Source organism: Rhinolophus hipposideros, assembly GCF_964194185.1.
Source record: "Rhinolophus hipposideros genome assembly, chromosome: 8".
NCBI lineage: Eukaryota > Metazoa > Chordata > Mammalia > Chiroptera > Rhinolophidae > Rhinolophus > Rhinolophus hipposideros.
The window spans coordinates 89,105,111-89,129,276 of NC_138054.1; the positions used below are offsets into that span (position 1 = coordinate 89,105,111).

Consider the following 24,166-nt stretch of genomic DNA (forward strand, 5'->3'; position numbering starts at 1 on the left):
CTGGTGATTTTTATATCTGCAGAAAACATTTTCACTGAGAAAATACGATTAGGAATATACCTGTCATTTTCAACTTAAACAAAAAGCTTGTTTATTGTTACTGATTTGAAGACTGTTTTGCAAAGGGCCCAAAATATTGTACCCAGAAGACATAATTAAATGCTAATGAGCACATTGAGTAAATATCAAAAGCAAATCTGTCATCTGTGAAGAATTGAAGACCTTTCAAATGAAGGGAGGGCAAGAAAATTAGGGAAAATAGTATCCTACAAAAGATCTCAGGAACTAGAGATTCTTGCCCTGGGCAAAAACAAAAGTAAGTGTAAAAAAATATTCATTCTAAGTATTCTGAGTTCATTGTCTGAGACTCCAAACAAAGAGGTTATAAAATAATAGTCAGCAAATGGGCTTGAGAGACCTTTCTGGAGTAATGGGTGTACTCTGAAACAGGATTGTAGGGATGGTTACACAACTATAAATTTACTAAAAATTATAGAATTGGGCAGCCGGACTGGAGACCAGCTGGTCAGTGTGCTCACACTCTTTGATGGTTCTGTTTCTTTTTTTGCTTTTCCGAATAAACCATTTTCTTTGGGTGGAAAAAAAATTATGGAACTGTACGCTCATAATGGGTGAATTTTATGGCACATAAATTATAACTTAAAAAAGCTGTTAAAATTAAGAAAAAAGCGGTTGGGTGGTAAAAAAAATTAAGAGAAAAACACTAACAAGAGTGATATTCCAAGAAATTATGTTTTTATTTCAAGCAAAATTGAAATGTTGTTTCTCCTCCTCCTACCCATCCTCTTCCTTTTCCTTCCTTCCCCCCCACCCCACCTTTAAGTGCACACAGAATGTGTAGATAATGGAGATGCTTTTTAGAAGGTATTCCTTTGCTAAGGATGAGTCTTCCCAGCACTGACTTGTACCTTTCTGAACTGGGGTGATTTTTTTTTCAATTTCAGCCTTATTGAGGTTCAACTGAGATATATTAGGAACTTTAATCGTATTATTGATTCGATCTACCTGGTTGTCTTGTCAAAACCAGAATGTGGCACATCTTGACCTGGAATCATGTCCTTAGCTTAGGAGATGATGGGCAAAACTGCCATGTGAAGCCTTGAGGATGAATGTGTAACTCACAGTATCAAAAGATGGAGATATGTTTTCAGCTTTCTTATTATCAAGTTCTTTCCTCACTTTTCTTCTATAATCAGAAGTGAAAACATCTGAATTTGGGATCAGTGACCCGGACCAGAGGGTGAAACTGCCGTGTGTATGGAGGCTTGGGATATGCAAAGTGTAACTTAACAAAAACGTTAAGTGTCTCTGGGTTCCAAGCAACCAGCACATACGAGCACACAGCATGTTCTAAAGGAATGAATAAACGAATAATGGAAAGTTGTCTTCATGGAAACAGTCTCCTGGTGTTCTAGTGGCCAAAATAGAAGACATGAGGAGAGAAACATACAGGAGGAACTAGGGTTCCCCCAGTTTACTAACTCTTTGACCTTGGACAAGTTACTTAATGTAAGCAAATTTTGTTTAAATTGCCTTATCTATTAAATGGGAATAAGATTATTTCATATATTGTAAAAATGAAATGAACTAATCTATGTAAAGTCCTTAGAACAGTGATTGACCCATAGTAAACATTATGTAAGTGGTTTATTATCACCTATTTTTCAACTTCCCTTTTAGTGAGCTAGCATTTTCCGTCTTTTTGAGTACACCATACCCTTCCCCACTTTTGGGTATAGACCCAAAAGAATGAAAGCAGGGATGCAAACAGATTATTTGTACGCCATGTTCACGAGAGCATGGATCCCCAATCGCCAAAAGGTGAAAACCACCCAAATGTCCATCAAGGGAGGGATGGAAACACAGAAAGTGGTGTATCCAGGCAATACAGTGGAACGTTATTCAATCTTTAAAAAGAAAGAAATTCTGACACATGGTACAGCGTGGATGAACCTTGAAGATTTAAACTATGTAAAATAAGACAGACACAAATAAGCCAGGCTGACAAATACTAGATGATTCCACTCAGATGAGTAGTCGGATTCGTAGAGACATAAAGCAGAATGGTGGTTGCCAGGGGCTGGGGGGACGAGGTAATGGGGAGTTGGAGAGTTTCAGTTTGGGAAGGTGAAAAGTTCTGCAGATGGTTGTACGGCAATGTGGATGCATTTCATGCAAATGAACGGTATTCTTAAAAATCATTAACATGATAAATTTCTTGTTATGCATATTTTACCACAATTAAGAAAAATACCCCAAGTCTAAAAAACGAAAAGCAAGGAAGGGCCCTCTTTCCCTCTCCTGAGGGCCCAGGGAGCGAGAATGTGCGGCTGGTCCACAAGGGGGCGCGCCGGGTCCTCCCCGCGCCACCCGAGCGAGGGCAGCTGCACAACGGGTCACCCTTCGCAGCAAAACTTCTGGGAGGCCCCTTCCCATGTTTGGGGTCACACGGACGGTGCCAGCTCTGCAGCGCACGCCAGTCCCTGGAAAGCTTCTGTCCTTCCAGAAGCGGGCAGAGCCCCCCCCCCCCCCGCTCCTCCCTGCATCGGAGAAGACCTCGCTTTTATTCTATTCGGGAGATTTCACTGCTGCTTTCCCAGGCGGCCAGCTCCTCGCCAAGCAGGGCACAGGACGGCCCGAATAACTTTGGGAAATAACCCAAGCACAGTCACCCTCCCATACGTTAGGCAAACAGATTATTAGGCGCTCAGGTTAGGCGCTCTGCGTAGACCCTTCCTCCATCGGACGTGTAACAGCTGCTCCCAGAGCCGTCCAGAAAAATCGGTGCAGCTCTCCACTAGAGGACCTCTCCTGATTGAAACAAAAACCTTCCTCTTGGAGGCACATTTCCTGACCCCTTCCCCAACTGGAGCCAAAATAAGCCCTCTAGGAAACAGTATGCCAATCTGCCTTGGAGCGTGAAGAGTTAAGAGTCGCCTTAGGAAGCCCTGTTTTTCTGTTTCATTTCTCATTTAATTTTCTGTTAATTTCTACACTTAAAACTTTTCTTAAAATGCCTGAAGAAATAGCTATCTGCAGGTGTTAAAGGATGAAGGTAAAACTATTTCCCACCTAGATTTTTGTGGACTGCTTAAACTGGGATTTTATTTTTTAAAAAGACATTTTCTAGTGATAAGGTTAAAGGAAGGAGGAAGAAGGAAGATGGAGGAGGAAGAAAAAGAAAACAAGGAAGGAGGGAAGAAAGGAAGGAAGGAAGAAAGGAAAGAAAGAAGGAAATAAGGAAGGAAGGAAAGAAGGGAAGGAAGTTGCCCAGACTGTGAAAGCTATGAAACCATTTTTATGTCAACCCATTTTCCTTCATTGGCTCCTGAAAGTACCTGGCTATTTGAACAGGTAAATTGTGTAGTTTAGTCCTAAGTCACTTGGGCCCGATGACCTCTTCTTTCCATTTTGCCCCCTAGTCCCCTGTCCTATGGCTGACGAATTCTTCCACATTTTCAGGTGTTATGAACTGAACTGTGTTCTTCTCAAATTCATATGTTGAAGCCGTAACCCTCAATGTGACTGTATTTGGGGATGGGCCCTTTAACTAAGGTTATGTGAGGTCGTAAGGGTAGACCCTAATCCAAGAGGGCTGGTGTCCTTGTAAGAAGAGGAAGAAACATCAGGGGTGCGTGTGCACAGTCGGGAAGCCTTGGGCAGACATTGCGAGAAGGTGGCTATCTGCAAACCAACCAGAAGCCAACCCTGCTGGCACCTTGATCTTGGACTTCCAGCCTCTGGAACTGGGAAAAAGTAAGTTTCTGTTGTTTAGCCATCCAGTATGTGGTGTCTTGGTATGGCAGCCACAGAACACGAATACATCAGGGAACATGCTCTTCGTCTGCATTCAACCTAGAGCTGCTGATGGCCAATGGTTGCCTTTTTCTCCCCCAAGGTGGGTCAGCTTTCTCTTCAATCACCACTGCCACCCCATTATCATTGGTGCCCCATTATTCTATAACCCTGATTCCCTTAATGTTCATGTTATTTATTTCTACAGACACTCTGTTCAACCCCTTCATTTACCGAGGACATTGGCACCGGGAACCACCATCTCTCTCTAATCAAGACAAGCAAATTATTCTATTGGATGTTCTATCCCACACTCTGGCCCAGGGGTTTCCATAGTATGGTCCTTGACAGCCTGTCAAAATCTCCTGGGCTGCTTATTAAAATGACAGATCAAGGGCCCTGCGTCTAAACTACTGACTCAGCCTCTTGGAAAGTCTGAGAATTGCTGCTCTGCTTTGAATGGGCCCTCCACCTTGTTGTTAGTTTTTGCTTTTGTTTTTAGACTTAATTCATACAACAAAATTAACCATCTTAAAATATAAAATTCAGTGGCCTTTCATCCATTCACAATATTGCACAACCATTTCAAAACACTTTCATTACCCCAAACAGAAACTCTGCACCCATTACGCAATGACTACTCTCCAGCCCCTGGTAAACTCTAACCTATTTTCTCTCTGTGGATGTGCTGATTCTGGACATTTTATATAAACAGATTCATGTAATATGAGGTGTGACAATTAAGTTCACGAACTTGTTGGAACAATGTAGCTAAACTTTTTTGATATCAGAGGGATTATTCATTATAAATTTGTACCAACTGGACAGTTAACCAAGTTTACTATTTGGAAGTGTTAAAAAGGCTGCGTGAAAAAGACGACCTGAACTTTTCTCCAACAATTCATGGCTCTTGCATCACGACAATGTACCAGCTCACACCACACTGTCTGTGTGGGAGTTTTTAGCCAGTAAACAAATAACCGTATTGGAACACCCTCCCTACTCACCTGATCTGGCCCCCAATGGCTTCTTTCTTTACCTAAAGATAAAGGGAATATTGAAAGGAAGACAATTTGATGACATACAGAACATCAAGGGTAATACGACAGCTCCGATGGCCATTCCAGAAAAAGAGTTCCAAAATTGTTTTGAAGGGTGGACTAGGCGCTGGCATCAGTGCATAGCTTCCCAAGGGGAGCATTTCAAAGGTGATCATAGTGATATTCTGCAATGAGGTATGTAGCACTTTTTCTAGGATGAGTTCGTGAACTTAATTGTGAGACCTTCGTATGTGGTCTTTTGTGACTGGCTTCCTTCATGTAGCATAATGTTTTCAAGGTTTAGCCACATGGTAGAATGTGTCAGAATTTCATTCCCTTTTATGGCTGAATAATATTCCGTTGCATGAATATACCATTTGGGGCTTTTCCAGTCATCTGTCAGTGGACACTTGGGTTAGTTCCATTTGCTGGTATTGTGAATAGTGTTGCCATGAACATTTATATACAAGGATTTGTTTGAATCCCTGTCTTCAACTCTTTGGGACATAGAATCTGTGGCTTCTCTTCCCCATCTGCAACATTGTTCACCTTTTCCTGATTGGTTTTTGGTCCCTTCACTATTCCCTGAAGAGTTGGGGACCAGCCCATGGACAGGCCTTTTTACTTGGCACACGTGCTGGACTGCACATCGTTAAGCTGGAAAAAGAGTCATAGTGTCCAGGGCTGCCTGACGGAGGGTCTGGGCTGCCTTGGTCTGCAGCACCCAGCCTCTAGCTTCCTCACCCTTTCCCAGAATCCCCCTCTTCCTCATTCCCACTGTGCATGATCTTGCTGTGAGGCTTTCTTGCTGTAGAGAAGGGAAAACAGGGGAAACATTTCAGTTTGACTGTTTTCAACATCTCAATTTCAACATCTCTTCCACTTAACAAGAAATTAAAGGTCCCCCAGCCTATGCCTGTTCCTCCTTCTCAAAAGTAAGAGAAGTTTCCTGGATCCTTCCTTTATCCCAAGCAGCATCCCCAGAGCTGGATGGCCTCTCTCAACTTGTTATATGAGATTTTAAAAGACAAACAACAACAACAACAAAACAATTTAAGCTACTGTTTGTCACATTTTCTCTGAGTTGATGCTACACACATTTCCATACAGCTTTCTCCAGTTTCTAACAACACGGTTCTCGTTTCTGTCTGAGACTTCATCAGAATGGCCTTGAACGTCCATGTTTCTACCAACAATCCCCACAGCGATCCAGGGTTTTCTAGCATGCACCTCCAAGCTCTTCCAGCCTCTACCCATGCTCCAGTTCGAGAGCCACTTCCACATTTTTGGTATTTGTTACAGTAGCACCCCACTACTTGGTGACAAAATCTTTCCTAGCTTGAGTTGACACAACAGAACACCACAGACTGGGCGGCTTCAACAACAGAAATTTGTTTCTCACAGTTCTGGAGGCCGGAAGTCCAGATCAAGATGACAGAGGACTTGGCTCATGGTGACGCTCTCTTCCTGGCTTGTACACAGTGCCTGGTACTCACAGGTCCTTTCCCCTGAGCATAGGGAGAGAGAAAGAGAGAGGGAGAGAGCGCTCTGGAGTCACTTCTTATAAGGACACTAATTCTGTTGGATCAGGGCCCCACCCTCATGACCTCATTTAATCTTAATTTTCTCCCTGTAGGTCTTATTTCCAAATACAGTCACATTTTTGGTTAGGGCTTCAACGTATGAATTTGGGGTGGGGAGACACTATTCTCTCTATAGCACCCACATATATGCAGCTCCACTAAATTATAAAAAAATTTGCATCCCTCTTTCATCTGTACACCTAATGTTTTGCTTTTGCTTTTTTGTTTTTTGCTGGAATGGTTCAGGGCAAATTTTTTTTTTTTTTTTTTTTTTTTTTTTTTTGTTGAGAGCCCACTGGCCCATGTGGGAATCGAACCGGCAGCCTTTGGAGTTAGGAGCACGGAGCTCTAACCGCCTGCGCCACCGGGCTGGCCCAAGTTTCAGGGCACATTTTAAATGTATAATTTTACTTGTAAATATGTTTAAAGACAAGTTAAAATACACACACAATACCATTAACTCATGGGGAAAATTGATCATTTTTTTATCCACTCCATGTCAGATTTCCCTAATGATCTAAAAGACATCTTTTTATGGTTGGCTGATTTGAATCAGGATATAAAATAAACAAGGTCCACATTTTGCATTTGATTGACATGACTCCTACCTCTTTACCTTTTAATTTAGGACACTTCTCCTTATCCCCATTTTTATCATGCTGTTATTGAGTGAAGTAAACACTTATTTACCTTCCAGAATTGAATCCCCCACATTCCAGATTTGACTGATGGTGTCAAGTGATGTGTCCCTCTATCTCCCCATATTCGTTACAAACCAATAGTCATACAGGTTGATTTAGATACAGTATCTTTTCTTTTTTGAAAAGGAGTCACAGGTGTGACTGTTGTACCTCTCACTGCACCACACACAGTGCCTGTTCCCCCTTTGAGTGATAAGATTGATCGCTTGGTGCATTTGGGTGGCGCCACCCCGACTCGTGCATTTTGAACCTACTAACCTTTCATCTAATGCTTTTAGCAGCCACTGAGGGTCATTGCCCAGCTCCAGACTTTCATTAAGGGTTGAAAAGTGTTGATCTTCTGAATCTATTGCTCTTTTCGTGTCTATCAGTTGGCACTTTTCTATAAATAAGACTCGCCTACCTTAACTATTTGAACTCTGGTTTACACAAGAAAGGCAGAGATAACTGGTGCTGGTACTTGTTGCTACTTTCAATCAAGTCCTAGATGAGAAGGGTGGATGAGAGGCAGCCAGACTAGAGCTGTTTAGCCTGCAAATGGAGGTGGGAGGAACACAGCTTTGCTGAAAGAGACACTTACCGACTGTGACCTGAGTTTTCAAAGTCCCTTGACACCTTGAAGGACTGAAAAAACAATCAACTGCTTCTGTACCCTAAACTGCAGTTGGTACTTCGGGGAGCTGCAAAGCTACAGGCTAGCAGAAAAGATCACAGAGTCCCCTGGCTCTGCCACAGGCGAATTTCATCTCCTCTTATTCTTGGCCTTGCTCCCTCTGCCTCCTGACTTCACCGCCAGTCGCCACAAGCACACCACACCCCCGCCCACCCCAGGGCCTTTGCACTTGTCCCCTCGCCATCCTGCTCCCCTCACCCTTTTTTTTTTTGTAGCTCTTACCACCATTAAGAAATTACACTATGCCTTATTGGTCCTCAGGCATCTGAGCAAGTGCTGAACACTCCCTCAACCCAGAAACACTTTCTTCTTGGCTCCCTTGATGCCAATCTGTTTCCCCAGGCCTTCTGGTCATCCTTTCTTTGCAGGATTTGTAAAGAACGGTTTCTCTCTTCTCACTTTAAACACAATGTCCTGGACAGACTTATCCACATGCAGTTTATATGTTTGACAACTTGTACCTGTCTCCACACCCATCTGTACGTTGCTTCCTGACAGCCAGGCCCCCACGAGGCACAGGCCCCTCAAAATCTAAGGCTCCAACTCCACTTGCCTCTTCTGCCTGTTACCCTTCTTTCTGATCGGCTCCAACCTTCCTACAGCTGCCTGTACCCACAACAGGCCATCTTCCTTGATTCTTCTCCCTTCCTTACCTCTCATCAGTCACCTCGAACTATGGATTCTGCCTCCAAAATCATTGGCCATTTCTCTCCAGTCCCAAGAGTCCGTTTCCCACATTGGAGACCTGGGCTCCCGGAGTTCAATCTCACCTGACAGTGTGACCTCTAGCAGGCCTTTCTCAATTGCCTCCCGAATCGCATCCCCCACCTGCCATCCTTTCTTCCCTCTGCAGTTGGAGTTCCTTTCTATGAGTCAGAGCTTCTGCTTAATACCGGTCACCATCTTCCTATTACTTTGGAGACAAAAATCTTACCTCTTAAACCTGGCATTCAAGATTCTTCATGACAGCGCCCCTGCCTGTCATTCCAGCCTCGTCTGTCATCTCTCTCCACTCCACCCATCTACACTTATGGTCCAGCTAAAGCAATCTTTTCAGTTGCTCACACATCCCTCCAACACACACCTGGCCGTTCACCTAGAATGCTTCCTGGTGCTTCCTGCTTACCTGTGTTTCAGGTCTCAGCTTACGATCACCTCCACGACCCCACACCTCGGCCACCACTTGCCCATCCCCCAAAGTCAGGCTTGCCCCTCCCGAGCTCTCACAGCTCCCTGTACTTATCACTGCTGTTCAGACTGCTTGTTTCATCCATTTTCCCCACCAGACCTTGAAGGCAGGAATTACATCTTATTCATTGGTATGGCCAGCATATACCAAACATTTCTTAAAATAATGGGATATGCTAAATTTTAGAAGGAAAAAGTCAGAGTTGGTGGACAGGTTTATTGAGGCAGAGCCATTTTCCCACAATGCAATGCTTTTGCATACAGGCTGTGTGACATCTCTCGGACCACAAGGCCTATCACCAAATCAGGACAGATTTATATCTGTTCATTCTGGAATATAATTCAGCATTGAGATGCAGCCACACGTGGCTCTGTTGTTGGATATGGGTCAGGCTCTTCGGAACGTCTGCTTGCACACTTGGCCTTCACAGAACATTTCCTAGGGATCAGGAGGGAGGGAAGAAGAAAGAAGATGACTTGGCATGTGGTTTATTATTAGACACTTCTGACACCAAATGTGTGCGGTTTTAAATCCTGACACCAAATATATACCATCTTTTCAAACCTCACTTCTCTAACTCTGATACCAACTGGGTGTCTAGCAAGTCAACTTAATTCTGACATGAACAACCCCGAGTTAGCGCAGACCCCAAGGTTAATGGCTCACTGCCCCCAATGCCGATGTCAATTGTAAGTCCCAGGCCACCTACACTTCTGACCAACCAACTATAAATTGGGGGTTTCAGTGACCCCCTGCTCAGGTTCAATAATTGGCTAGAATGGCTTACAGAACTCAGGAACGCTCTTCACTTACATGTATAGGTGTCAGGCGGGGTCTCAGCTCCCGCTCCCCACATAAGAACGCAGGACATGGTGAGGCCAAAAAGGAACACCCACGGAGCCATAATAGGGGAGTCATACCACTATATTCTCGCCGGTGACGGGGTTGGAGATACAAAAGCAAACATTCACCAATACCCCAACAAGGGGGTCTTCCTACACTTCAGTTTCAGTGGCGACCCGGGGAAGACACATGAAGTAGGATCCACACGATCTGCAATCTGCCATCCGGTTCTCTGCCTGCCAACCAACCAACCAACGTAGCCACAACAGTTATATCAGTGGCTAATTGGCTAACTAGTTACAGCTGATGGCCATCTACTACCCAAGCCAGCACCTCTCCACATGAGGCCTAGAGCCTGGAAACTGCTCTTTGGGACTCTGTCCCCACAACAGGTTTTTTATAAAGGCTACAATCCAGGAACAGAGGCATAGGAGAGGTCCTGGGGCAGGGCTGTGGGGAGCTTCCGTGTCCTCCCCAGAAATGCCACCCTCCCAGCACGTCAACATTTTCACCAACCCAGACACTCTCTGAACTCTGTCACTTAGCAGTGTTTATGGAGGTCTCATTACATAGGCATGATTGATTAAACCACTGGCTGTTGGTGATTAACTCAATCTCCAGTCTCCTCTCCCCAGAGGTTGGGGGCCAAGCTAACAGTTCCAAAAATCAGTTCCTCTGATTTTTCTGGGGATCGATCCCCATCTTTAAGCTATCTGGGGGCCCCCAGTCACCTCATTAGCATACAGAAGACCCTCTTATCACGCTGGAGATGCCCAGAGTTTTAGGAACCAGATACAAAGACCAAATATTTATTTTTTTATTATGTCACAGCCTGTAAGGATTATCCCGTGAGTATCGTTAGAGCAAGGTTCCTTCAACGCTCTGCTTAGGGAGAGTTCCCGGATATGTCAAAGGAAGATAAATGCAATTTGAACACGACTTCTCACAGCCAAGTAACCTAAATCCTCTAACATATTTCTAGTTCCTTGGCAGTTCCCTATTACGTTTTTGTGATAACCAGTTTCTTAACTTTGTTTTTAATGTCAGAAGAGGGTGAGATTTGTCCATCTAGAACAAAACATTTTCAATGCCTGTCACGCGGGGTGTCATGCGGGGTCTCTGGTCCCGCTTCCCGCACCAAGAACACAGGACATGGTGAGGCCAAAAAGGCACACCCACGGAGCCATAGGTAGGGGAGTCATATTCTCGCTGGTGGCTGGCTTGGAGCTACACGATCCGCAGCCTGCCGTCCACTTCTCTGCCCACCAACCCCACTTGCTAACTGCAATCCGCCGTGCTAACTGGAATTCGTGCTTGCTCGCTTAGCCACAGCAGTTATACCAGCTGCCAATAGCTAACTGATTACAGCTGATGGCCAGCTAGTCACAGCTGATGGCCACCTACTACCCGAGTCAGCACCTTTCCATGTGAGGCCGAGAGTCTGGAAACTGCTCTCTGGGACTCTGTCCCCACAATACCTCTAGTCAAAGACTCCTCAGACCCTCATATTCCACCATTCCCAACTTTAAAATAAATGCTCCAATTTTGTCTTCATGGATCTCACCTAGATTTTACCATATGCGTTGAGGCAAAAAAAAAGGCATCAAGTTGAAAGCACACATTCTTGTCAATCTAGATTTGAATCTCCTCTCTGCAGCCTTGGGGAATTTCAAAATCTCAATTCCTTCATTTGTAAATGGGAAAAATCATGTCCCTTTTATAGGATTGTTTTGAAGATTGAGTGAGATAATGCACTCAAAGGATTTCTTTAGCACAGTAATTGGACATAAAATCATTACTTGAAAGATGTAAGCTATCAGAACATATATGGCAGGAAGGAATTCTCATTTTAAAAAGCCATGATGAAGCCTTGAGGTACAATTTTATACCTTCAAGATTATATTTAGAAATTATTGATTAGGTTGAGCCATAATTTGTATGTTCATGAAGTGCTGGTGGCATGGGAAATTGATAGGCCCTTTTGGAAGTGAGCACGGCAACAAAGTAGCAAGAGGCAATGGTATGTGTCCCTCCACCACATTGATCCCCTCTGCGAATTCTTTCCAAGGGAATAAATCCATGGATGCAAAAAGCTCCATGCATGTAAATTTAAGCAATAGCAGAAAACACCCTGAAACAATACTCCTAGATGCTTTTAGCTCTTTCGCTGTATTAATTAATTTCTAGTTTTTTTTGAAATGTGTCAGAAATACACAACCACCAAAAAGTTGATATTTGAATATTTTATGCATTTAGTAACAATTTAAGCTGCTTTTTATGTAAATGACATTATTTTATGTATAAAAATTTCCTATTGTTATTATTCTTGAAAAACACAAAAATATAGAAAAATGTACATCGGCTTTCCTAAACTTCCTTTCTGGAAGTTTCCATCCGCGGATGGAAACATTCATTTGGATATAGGCAACCATCGCGGCCAAAGGGTTAAGAAAATGTTTTACTAAAAGGAGAGTTCATTAACCTGAAGGAATATTATGCAGCCAGTTTGCTACTTGTTATACTATTCAATTAATACATGATGACTTCAACAGGAAAATTATTTAGGGACCTGGGATATGTTTTTATGTTAAGTGAAAAGACTATTTTGACAGACGGAAGGTAACACGGGCTGGAATGGTAGGATTGCTGGTGAGGGTTCCCTGTTTAACATGTTCTTCAATACCACATCATCTCATCAAAAATCAAGAACAAAATGTGGCAAGTACCAGGTGGAGTTCATCCCCTTCAATCCAGTGGGTCCAGCCTCTGTTCTTCTTTTCCCCATTCTGGACACAGGTGAGTCTGTCATTGTCCCAGGTGACCACACTCTGCATAAACGAGAGGAGAGAAAAATGCTGGTTTGTTCTGGCAGGATCCTCAGTTACTACGAAGTAGAATGCCAATTCACTTCGCATAATTAGAGCCTCTGTTATTATTTTAATTTTTACCTTGCATTTTCTGTTATCCAGGCCTTTGTTATCTTCATCAAATTCTTCTCCAACTTTAAATTTAACAAGATAGTTCCTTAGGCTGCTGTACGTGTGGATGGTAAAAGAATCCCCATCTTGCTCAATCACTTTCTGTGGCTTCAGCAAGTTGGCTATCTTACGAGTGGCAAAGTCAATACCTTAAAAATAATTTGTAAAAAAGAAAAGAAATCTCAACATTCACTTGAGACGCAAAAGCTAAGAATTTGGCAGCTGTCCTCAGAAGCATTGAGTTTGATTGCAGGTGCTTCTTTCACAACTTCAATGTCATTTGCTGCTGAAATTGCGTCGATAGGGAAAGCTTTCCTGGCAAACCTCCATGCAGAGGCTGATTGAAAAGCTTGAGCAGCTTTCAGGGAAGACTCAGGCTGTGTGTGCCTTAGGTAATGGACTGAAAGTCGGGCATGGCAGAAGCAGTTCTGGGGATGCCCCCAGAGGCTGACAAAAGGACCAGGAAGCCAAAGGGACAGGGCTCAGGCCCCCAACCCAACCTCAGTCACAGCAACTCTGTCTTTTTCTGCTTTATGTATTTACACTTCAAATTAAGACAGCATTTGAACAGTTTCTGAACAAAAACTATGGGCAAAAAAGCCCTAAAAAAATTAGTGACATGCATATAACACTATCCATTTAGAAACCCTGAATAAGCTTTAGAAAAGAGTCACACACGGAAACAAGGGATGAGGAGGCGATCGGGGTTTTGGTAGGGACAGTGGATTTCAAGCCCAGTTCCCATTTAGTAGCTTAGAGCTGGAGGTAAGGGTTGCTATTTTAGCGTCAGCAGGTGACATTTCAGCCAGGAGCTGAAGGAGGTAAAGGAGTGGACCATGCAGACTTCTGGGAAAAAAACTGTAAGGCAGAGGCCACAGGGAGCCCAAAGACTCCAAGGAAGGGTGTGCCAGGAGCCTCGGGTGGCTGGAGCAGAATGAGGGAGAAAGAGGAGGAAGGAAAGGAGCTAGAGGTGAGATGTGGGGATACCATAAGGACCAGCGGGCTTTAACTCAGAGAAAGAAGCAGTCAGATGGGGGCTACTGGAATGTTTACAGCAAAGGACGTGATCTAATTGTCAAGCAGCCGTGGACAAATCTATGAGCCACAGGGCATGGTTCTCCCATTTAGGGCTGTCCTCTCATGTTAAATAAAGTTCCAGGAATCCTCATTTCAGAGACATACACGCCTCGTTGCCGTTAGTTGTGAAGGACAGACTACCTTCTCATGTTCACAATGGGATTAAAGGGACCAACTGGACAAGATGGTACACACCTTGTAGGATCAGTAAGGGGGTCCTTCCTGCCTAGAGCTTTGCTGTGGGGTTCACCAGGGACTCCCAAATCCCAGGCTAGCTCCTCCAAACTTTAAACCCCAAGCAAACTTTCTTCTTGATCCCAAGGACAAGTTGCCTTTCTTCTCCCTGCAGTTTGGCAGAAGCCAGGAGCGAGCGATGTCAGAGCCACGTTTGGGGACATGTGGGATCAGTTCTAATCAAAAAGGAGTAATTCCCCTCAAAAGAGATGCTGGCTGGGGCGCATCACGAGGTGCGTTCTCTGATTACTGATTTGAATCTTATCACTGCTAACGCATTCACCTCACTTCTACTTTTAAAAAAAGAGGCCATCGGTTATTTGTCCTAGCCGAGACAGCTTCAAGCTCTAAGACGTGGGTGTAGTCCCTGATTTTTTAATTGATTGTATTTTCCTTCTATGTAGACAAAAAAGCATAAAAATTTAAAATAAATTGTATATTCAAGTAAATTAGTGATATCCAAGATCGCTCGCTTAATTCTTAAGATAAAATTTAATATTTATAGTATTAGGTAAATAGCCTTCTAGTGCTAACAGTAAGACTCAAGTACTTAGCACTTAAACAAACTAGATCTAAGGTTTCAACAGAGTTACTCGGTTTTCAGAAAATTATTTTGAATTAAACCGATCTCCCAGGTTGTAGTCTGTGCAAAAGAAAAGGAAGCAAAGTTAACCCTAAATTCTGAATAATTCTACAACTCCATGGCTCCCTTATTATTTAGGTCAATGGTATAACAGTACCTCCAAAAAGGCAAAGAATTTGCAGACTTCCTGATTATTCAGGTAATTTGGCCCTACAAATCCTGTAATTGCCTTTTTAACTCAGAAGCCCTGCTTTTTGTGCTCAAGAAATATATTTCCAGGCATACCTCGGAGGTATTGTGGGTTCGGTTCCATCACCCCAATAAAGCGAGTCGTAATCCTTTTGCTACTGGAGGATCTTGTCTTCAATTTGTAAAAAACACAATATCTGTGTAACACAATAAAGCTTCAAAGTGCAATAAAATGAGGTGTGCCCATAGGTCGTCATACTGTCCTAACTCCTTATTACATGCTGGTAGTTTAAGTTGGTGACCACTTAATACCTAGAATTAAAGTTTCCCACTATCTATCTTTATGCAAAGAATAGCTTTTTCTCCCTGAACTTATTCAATCACATCCTACTCTTGTATGATGTCTTCCATCATTTACTTTTTCCTACCTGAAGTTAAATTTATTAAACGTGTAGTGTGTGCAAAGCCCTAGGGCAGGGAAGGCTACCCACCTCTGACTGGAAGGGGAAATCCCAGACCGCAGGCACTTTCTGTGCTTTTTTCCTTCCCCAAAGCCCCTAACACACCGGAAGTGCCTAAAGGGTATTTGTAAATGGATTTAAGCTGGAGAAGATTTGTGGAGCCTGTTGAACAGTAAATTTAAGGAAAGACACACTTTCTAATAGCTGTGGCACTACCTTCCTTCTCTCCAGGCAAATGAAATTAATTTAAATACCTTTCACTGGAGAGGGGTAGAGAAATCAACATTTTAAGTATGCTGAACTTATAACCAAGAAGGAAGGTGAAAACAGAGTGATCTAAATCTCCCCTTAGGAAGAGAATCTGCTCCAGTCAAAGAAAAATTGAAAACAATTTTCTTGAACCTAAAAGCGCTTTGATTATTCAAGTTCTGTGCCCTAAATCTCTCCGATGTGCCATGGGCTGATTTAAAAAAAAAAAAAAAAAAAAAAAACTGGGAGCCGGCCCGGTGGCGCAGGTGGTTAGAGCTCCATGCTCCTAACTCCAAAGGCTGCCGGTTCGATTCCCACATGGGCCAGTGGGCTCTCAACAACCAAAAAAAAAAAAAAAAAAAAACCCCCCCCCCAAAAAAAATCTGAATGTAAGACACTGAATAAGCACTTGGTTAACTTAAATCCTCAACTGGGACAAAGACCTCAGGTTCTGTTTTCGGCTAACAGGGAAATATTTCCCGGTTGTAGTTCCCTTCCAGCCAATAAAAAAGATAGGAACTTTCTAGTTTTTATAACCCTATGTTTAAAAAACTCGTTTTAGTTCACTGTGTAAGTCATAAGCCCTGGCTAAGATAGGAAAGAATGCTAATTCACAAAACGTACTTAATTCAAACAACTGAATTTACACGGAGCGTTAATTTTTTAATGAAATATACGATTGATTGTAGGTTTTCTACTATCGTCTCCTTATAGTTCAATTTTTTTGGTAATTTTTTTATTGTGGTAAAATATAACTAACAAATTTTACCATTTTACCCATTTTTAAGCATACAATTCAGTGACATTAAGTACCTTCACAGCGTTGTGCAGCCATCACCATTATCCATTTCCAGAACATTTTTAATCATCCCAAACAGAAACTCTGTACCTGATCAGGTTCAGGACACACCACCCCAAAATATGGTACCTTGGCATATTAACTATTTTAAGCTGAAGAAGCTTGAGAAATGGCGGGTGCAGGAAGGACTCTCTGACCTTCTCCTGAAGGTCATGGGACCCTTATGAGAGATGCCCTCCCTATAACAAGAAAGGATCATCCCTGCCCCTGAAAACAAGGGACGCAGAGAGGAATCCGAGCAGATCTTGCTAAGTTTTAAGTTTGCTTGTTATTTTTCAGTTCTAGAATTTCCATGTGTTTCTTTTTCAACTCTGCCAATGTTACTTTTTATAGATCCTTGTTCCCTGCCAAAATTAAGCTCAGTATAACTGCTTTATAATCTATCTCTGATAATCCCAGTATCTGGAGACCCTGTTTCTGTTCTTTATTTCTATTGATTCTTACTATTGGCGTCTTTTTTATTTCTTAACAACTTTATTGAGGTATACTTAATAAACAAAAACTGCACATACTGTATACCATGTTTCCCCGAAAATAAGACCTAACCGGAAAATAGGTTTGATTTTTTGTAGCATGATTTTTCAGGATGCTCGTAATATAAAATAAGCTCTAATGCGTATTTTGGAACAAAAATTAATATAAGACCTGGTCTTATTTTCGGGGAAATACGGTAGGGCTTAGTTTATATTGCGAGCATCCTGAAAAATCATGCTACGAAAAATCAAACCTATTTTCCGGTTAGGTCTTATATTGGGGGAAATACGGTATTTAATGTGTGCAATTTAATGAGGTTGGACATATGCAAACACCTGTAACTTCATCTCCATAATCAAGGTAGTAGACATATCTGATGACAACTCCCCAAGGTTCCTTGTCACGGGGTCTTATCTCTTAATATACTTGATTAACCTTGATTGTTCATTGGATATTGCATTTGAAAAGTTATTTGTAGAAACAATTTAAGGACTTGCATAATGTTCTCTGCCTCCAAAGAATTTTTTTAAAAAACTTTTATTTATTTTAAGTGTGTTTTCCAGGATCCATCAGTTCCAAGTCAAGTAGTTGTTTCAATCTAGTTGTGGAGGGCACAGCTCACTGGCCCATGTGGGGATCGAACCGGCGACCCTGCTAAGAGCACTGCATTCTAACCAACTGAGCTAACCGGATGCCCCCAAAGAATTTTTTTAAATTACTTTTAAGGTCACTAGCTATCTGGAAGCACCTTAATTCAAGTTCAAGTCTTGAGCTTTTTCTGGACCACCAAAGACCATTCAAAGTCAAAGGACAGTCTGTTCAAAAGCTGCTTATTTCCAGGTCTCCCTTACTCCTGGGGGCAGCTTTTCAGAGTCCAAACCCAAAGTAGGTGTTTACACGGTCTCTACCCTTGACTGACTCAGGATTCCAACCTTCGGCCCCCTAATTCCATGAAGCTCCCAAAATTGCAGCTTAGCCTCACAAACACCCTGAAGGTAAGAGCCACCCGAAGTGCTGGGTTCATCTCCCTGGAGTCATTTTCTCTCCCAGACATCAGCCTGATGGTTCTTTATTAGTTTGGTAGCTTTCTCCCTTCCCTAAGAAGTTTTTTAAAAAATATATATTTGGCGTAGTTTAATTTAGCTGTCTTCAAAGAAAGAGTTTGTACAAATAGTTTGCCATTACCAGAAGCGGAAGTCCTCATGAAGGGTCTGAATATTTCTGTGTAAATTGGCATTCGAACATATATGAGTAAGGACGATATGTTTTATAGTATTTATATCCTGCAAGGTGTCTCATTGATGACCTGATATATTTAAGAGCAGCACTTCTTAAATTTTAATTTGCATCCAAATCACCTGAGAAATCTGGTTATGCAGATTCTGATCCCACAGATCTGGAATCTGGGGTGAGGCACAAGTGTCCCATTCTAAGAAGCTCCTGCTGGTCCTTGAGTAACACGATCCTAGAGTCACCTGGTCCCAAGCCCCTTATTTGCCCAGGGGAAAATGGGTGACTCTGCAGTGTGTTCTTTATACATGAAGACAGAGAGAGTGATTGCCACACAGACAGCAATGTGTGCCAAATGATTTTCTTCGCAGCTTGTTGGCAACTGGCCATAGGTTTTAAAGCTGATTTCAGCTACTGATGCTGAAAATGCTAAGAGACCCCTGGCTTTGTAATTCTGATGCTCTTAGAATATCAGATCTGATCCCACCACCTCCCTTAACAAATGGGAAACTAAAGGAACTCAGAGGTTACGTGGCTTTGATTCTACTGCCACCAATCTTGTGCTAGCAGCTATCTGGGTTTCCAGTTTGGTGCTCTGTTATACTAAGTAGCTTCTATTCCAGAAATCCTCAGTATATTTGTATTTCTTTTGGAAAACAGATCCCAAGAAAGTGTTGTCTGGATCCAATATCTTTCTGGAATCTGGACCAAAATTAAGAAAAGGAATTGTGAGGCAGGATATTAGCTCAACACTATATGGCACTATTAATCCTTTGTGAAATGAGTTGGATAATAAAGTAATGTAAATAAATAAATAGCCTCCAGGACGTAATACAGTGGCAGGTAATTGATAAGTCTCTATTGAAATCATGGGGGGAAAGTGTCAAACAAGACATCATGGTGGAGTGTACAGAAAAGCAAGACAGTATTGGGGGCAGGTGAAGGATTCTAATACACATTTGAAAAACACGAATTAAACACTCAGAAGGCTGCTTTGCAATAAGAAAGAAGTAGCAAAAGATGTTTCCGCACACGAACTATTGACTGACTTCACTCCCTGTTTTCTTCTCTACAGAGGTCTGCTCTCAAAGCCATGGAAATTGCTAAAAAAGGAATTCAAAGCCATCACCTGATATTTAACCCTTTCTCCTCCACACAAGTAGGCAGACACTAGCCAGAGAAACCAGGGAAGAAATGGTTCCATGGTACCACTAATTTTGGGTGGGGAGATAAGTAAAATATCCGGACTTACTGCCTTTGGGAAAATTAAGCATTAATTTCGTCTTATGAATCAGAAACAGAGGAAATGAGATTGAAGGGTAGTAGAATATGCCACCCAAAATAAGCGAGTTGGGCATATAGGTTATTTTGAACTGAAGACAACTGGGAAGAAGCAGATAGAAGAAAAGTTCTCTGCCGTTCCCATTTGCCTAAAAACAAGACTTAAATTTGTAAAGGTGTCCCCGTTCGTACACTCAGACCGAGGGAAAAGCCCAGAGACTCGAAAGTCTATGTTCGTAAAGGGAGTAGAAGAGAGACCAGAAAAAGGGGCTAATAACCTGATAACTAATAGAGTTTATTAAGGGAAAGTTAAAACGAGGCATGTCTTGGGCAGCTGCAAGATAAAAAACATCCCCAAAACCCATGGGAGACACCTAAGAATTATTCAAGGTAAAGGGGGGATAGTCACAGGTAGTAATCCGTGAATATTACCAAGTACAGAAATCATATATCTAATCAGGTCAGGACAACAGCCTGTTCCAGGAACCAGCCCGCAGTGGGAGGCAGGGCAGGGGTGCTGATTTATGTCCCAATGAACATCAATTATGATCAGACCGGCTGGGGCCAGCTTGTGGGACTGACAGCCATCACACCCGTGGAACAGTCTCTCCACACTCCATGCCACCCTCGCCTCTGTACCCGCAGATAGAAGTTAGGGAGATGACACTAGACTCTTATAAGCCTGGAGATGGCACCCGAAGATTCTACATAATAAACTTTACTAACTAGCCCTTATTTTCCCTTAGTTCCCCCATATATTTTAGTTACTTTCCCAGGATTTGCCACCCTTTAAAAGTCAAAGTCCTCTTGTCTTGTCACTTCTCTACAAAATGATTACTCTTTGCTAAGATGCTATATAAGCTCGTTATCTCCTTTGAGATACTCGTCACTGAGTGCTCCTCTGTGTATTGACATCGCATATGTTAAATTTGTTTGTCTCTTGTTAATCTGTCTTTTGTTAGTTTAAGTTACAGGACCCCAGCCAATGAACCGAAAATGGGTAGAAGAAAAAAAAATTTGTCCTTCCCTACAAGATTTTGTGTCAGTCTGAATCAGATTTAGCTTGCGATGTCCCAGACTTCCCTACTTAGTGTGAGAAAGGGAGGGGTGACTACTACCACAGGCTCAGAGATCTTAAACGCACACTGGGGCCACAGAACTGTACATTTCAAAACAGTTAAAAACGGCCAATTTTGTGTTACGTGTATATTTACCACAACAAATTGGAACCCTCCTCAATTTACAGGTGGGGAAACTGAGGTCCACTGTCAAATAAAAGGCTGCAGAGCCAGAGCAGCTCCCATGCCCCCATACTGCTAACAGCTCAGGCCCATCTGTCAAAAGGGTCATTTAGGCAAAAGTGCTTGGCACATAGTAGGTGCTCAGATCCACCAAATCTGGACAATGAGACTAAGGGCCGGGCAAATTGGGGATCGGTAAGGAAGCGAGGCCTTCTACCCCCAGGGCAGGAAACAAATTCTCGAGCCCCTCTGAGAAGCAAGGGCATTGGTCAGACCCCCCTCGTCCCCCCCGCCCCCCCCCCGCCCCAACACGTCCCTGGCGGCCGCTGCGGCCCCTGCTCCGCGCCTCGCAGAACAGGCGACGGACGCGACCCCCTCCAGGCACCACTGACCTTCCTCGGGGCTGCCATTACGTCCCGGAGGCGGGGAGTGAGGGAAGCGGCCTCTAAGGGGCCTGGGTTTCTCGTCCCCCCTCAAACCCTCGAGGGAAGAATGGGAAGTCAGAAAACTAAAGATTTCAAACGTGGTTCCGACTCTAGCGGGCACCAGAAACGTCGAGGGGTGGGGAGCACGAGTGCCTGGCCGCCCCAGGACAAGCCCCAGGAGACGCCCATGCTGCGGGTCGGGGGCCCTGGGGGCGCCCCCGGGCTCCGGGAATCGCGGGGCTGGCTGCCGGAGCAGGGTCGCCCCTCCGGGCGATGGTCCCCGAGCGCCACTGCGAGGTGGCTGGAGCCGTCTTAGCAGGGCGGGGGGAGCCCTGGCCGAGGGGCGGACGGAGACGGACCGGGACGTGGGCAGGCGGACGGAGGGACAGCGGACGGGGAGGAAGGACGAACGGCAGGCGGGGGAGACAGAAGGACCGCAGGGGCCCGGACCGACGGCCGGCCGGACAGACTGACGGGTGGCGGAAGGACGGGGTGATGGAGGCTGGACCAGGAGATGCGCTGGGGGTCGGAGGACCCGGGAAGCGCAGACGGGGCAGTGTGCACCGGAAAACCAACGGACTGGCCGGGTCGCCCTGGCCCCGACCCCGAGACGCGCGCGACCGCCCCCCACGGCCCCTCCGCGGCGTGGGCCCCTCCGCCTACCTAGGGCCAGCATGTAGCCCTCGAAGTTGTCGCTGCTGTGCAGGTTCCAGGTACCACTGAAGTCGACGGGCATGGCGGGGCTTCAGGCGACACCGGCGGCGAGCGGGCGGGCTGCGCGCGCTCGGCCCTAAGTGCGGGGCCGGGGAGGCGGGACCTGGGCGGGGCCGCGAGGCGGAGCGCGGGGAGCGTCCCACACACCTGCTCCTAGAAGCCCTCCTGGCTTCCTTCGCCGCGAGCTCCTGCTTTTGTGCTACCGCCCTTGGAAACGCTTCAGTTTTCCTTGGGGCTTCCTCCTCCCCTCCTTTTAACTCCAAAGGAGTGTGTTCCAGGCCACACGTTTTCCCTACATTAATGACCAAGGGATTGCCTCCAAACTCACGATGAATTTTACTCTGTCAGCTGCAAATAATGTTTCAATAAACCCAACTCTGGTGGTCTCCATAGAGGTTTGTTTTTCTTATCAAGCAGTCCTGGGATAAGTGGCTGCTGGCGATCATTTGGCAACCCCATAACGCGGAAGTGGAATCTTCATGATTTTCCTGGCCTCTTATTCCTGCTCCTCACCTCACTGTCAAGAGTTGGCTGATGGGGCCTTGGGTCAGCTCAGTTAGAGCGTGGGGCTCTTAACGAGGTTGCCGGTTAGATCCCCCACACGGGCCACTGTGAGCTGCGCCCTCCACCACTAGACTGAAACAATTACTTGACTTGGAGCTGACAGGGCCCGGAAAAACACACTTAATAAAAAAGAGTTGCCTGCTGGGTTTGCAGCCAGGGCATTCAAGGTGGGAAAGAAGGGAAAGCACCACCTGCCTTCATCACTTCATCAGATTTCTCTTTACACTCATTGTCTAAAGATGTGTCACATGCCACTTCTAACTACAAGGTAGCCTGGAGAATCTAGGGTCCACATTCAGGCTTAACAGGAGAGAAAGGGAAAGGAGGAGTAGGTTGGGAATGTAGTCTGCCCTGCAACATACACACCTTCTCCTTAGGCGGGCTCTGAGATTTACATTCCATTTTCGACTCCTCCCATGAGCTCTAGACTCAAATATATTAATAGCCAACATTTATTGAGTGATCATTGCATATATTATCATGTTACAAAATCCTACTTCTCCAATAGTTACTTTATTATCTCCAAGAGACAAGACAAAAACTGAGACAAAGAGAAGGTAAATAACTTGCCCAAGTTCACACAAGTACAGTTGGTGGAAGAGTTTGGATTCAAATCCAGGCAGAGACTCCTGAGCTCATGTTTCCCCTCTTACCGCCTACTTGGATGTCATAAAGGCATCTGAAACTTCACACATCTGAGACAGAAAACATAAAAGTATTCTCCAGCTTTCCTCATCTCCGTAAATCACACTAGTCAGTTGATTCCTCAAGCCAAAAATCCAGTATATTCTGTGGATTGCTCCCGTCTCTGCTCACCTGTTTCCAACCATTAGCAATTCCTGCTGGTTCTACCATCCTAACCCAAGCCGCTGTCATGTCTGTCCTCCTCCCTGGACTTGCTGCTTCTACTCTGATCCCATCAAACCATTCTTCACACTACAGCTAGGGCAAGCTTTTGAGAAATGTAATTCACTCCCCTGCTTAAAACCCTTCAGTGTTGTCCTATTTTTCTTAAATGGAAATTTGAAGTCTCTCTGCCATGGTTCATAAAGCCATTCCTGATTTGGCTTCTGGATACTTCTTCAACAGCACTACATTTTGACTCGAGAACTCCAGTCACAGCAGTTTTGCTATGGTGGTGTTTCTGTGCAGAGGTCAAACCCTTTCCTTCTTCAGGATCTTTGTATATGATGTTCCCTCTTCCTGGGATGTTTTTCTCCTGGTTTTTGCATGGTAAGCTCCTTTGGCTTCTGGTTCAAAAGTTGCTATTGGGGGTACAGTCTTTTCAAATCATTCTTTCCAAGGAGAGGAATTTTCTGTAAACACTCTGGCCTCTTTCCAAACTCATGTCCTCCTCCTGGAAGGGGCATGAGTTACCTGGTTGAGGGCAACCAGGGTGACCACTGATCCTGTTTTCCCTAAGACTGAAGGAATACCCAGGACGTGCAACATTCACTGCGAAAACTGGAAAAGTTCCAGGAAAACTTGAGTGAGTTGCTTGCCATCGAACCATTTTTATCAAGTAGGCAGAGTGGATCTAACAAAAATTCTAAACGCAGGGTATTTCAATTTTTTTCTTCTCCCCTTTAAAATGGACTTGAGAGTATGTCTGTTTTACAGACCAAACTTTCCCTCCGATAGGCTGTTCCAAAGTTTAGACTGGGGGAATTAATGCATAAGTTATTGTCGCCCCCTCCCAATGTAATGGTTAAAAATAAAAAAATAAATTTGCTCAGAAATCTGCAATTTAGACAGGGCTCAC

General features: G+C 44.1%; 1 protein-coding gene across 1 annotated transcript; it reads right to left on the reverse strand.

The window, feature by feature from the left end:
- Positions 1-6,721: 6,721 nt before the first annotated feature.
- On the reverse strand, positions 6,722-22,041 carry RBP7 (retinol binding protein 7). Its single transcript, XM_081055526.1, has 4 exons — positions 21,790-22,041; positions 12,794-12,972; positions 12,572-12,673; positions 6,722-9,440 (listed from the first exon to the last, which is right to left on the reverse strand). The coding sequence occupies exons 1-4, from the start codon at positions 21,860-21,862 to the stop codon at positions 9,390-9,392; spliced, it is 405 nt and encodes a 134-aa protein (XP_080911652.1). The 5' UTR covers positions 21,863-22,041; the 3' UTR covers positions 6,722-9,389.
- Between the last annotated feature and the right edge of the window lie 2,125 nt (positions 22,042-24,166).

Excerpts from the sequence above, each read along its gene's own strand:
- RBP7 (XM_081055526.1), bottom strand. The coding sequence starts at position 21,862 with ATGCCCGTCGACTTCAGTGGTACCTGGAACCTGCACAGCAGCGACAAC. Across the intron at positions 12,674-12,793 it reads TGGATAACAGAAAATGCAAG|AGTGTGGTCACCTGGGACAA; the intron begins GTAAAAATTAAA and ends TCGTTTATGCAG. Across the intron at positions 9,441-12,571 it reads AAGGGGATGAACTCCACCTG|GAAATGTTCTGTGAAGGCCA; the intron begins GTACTTGCCACA and ends CCTGATCCCTAG.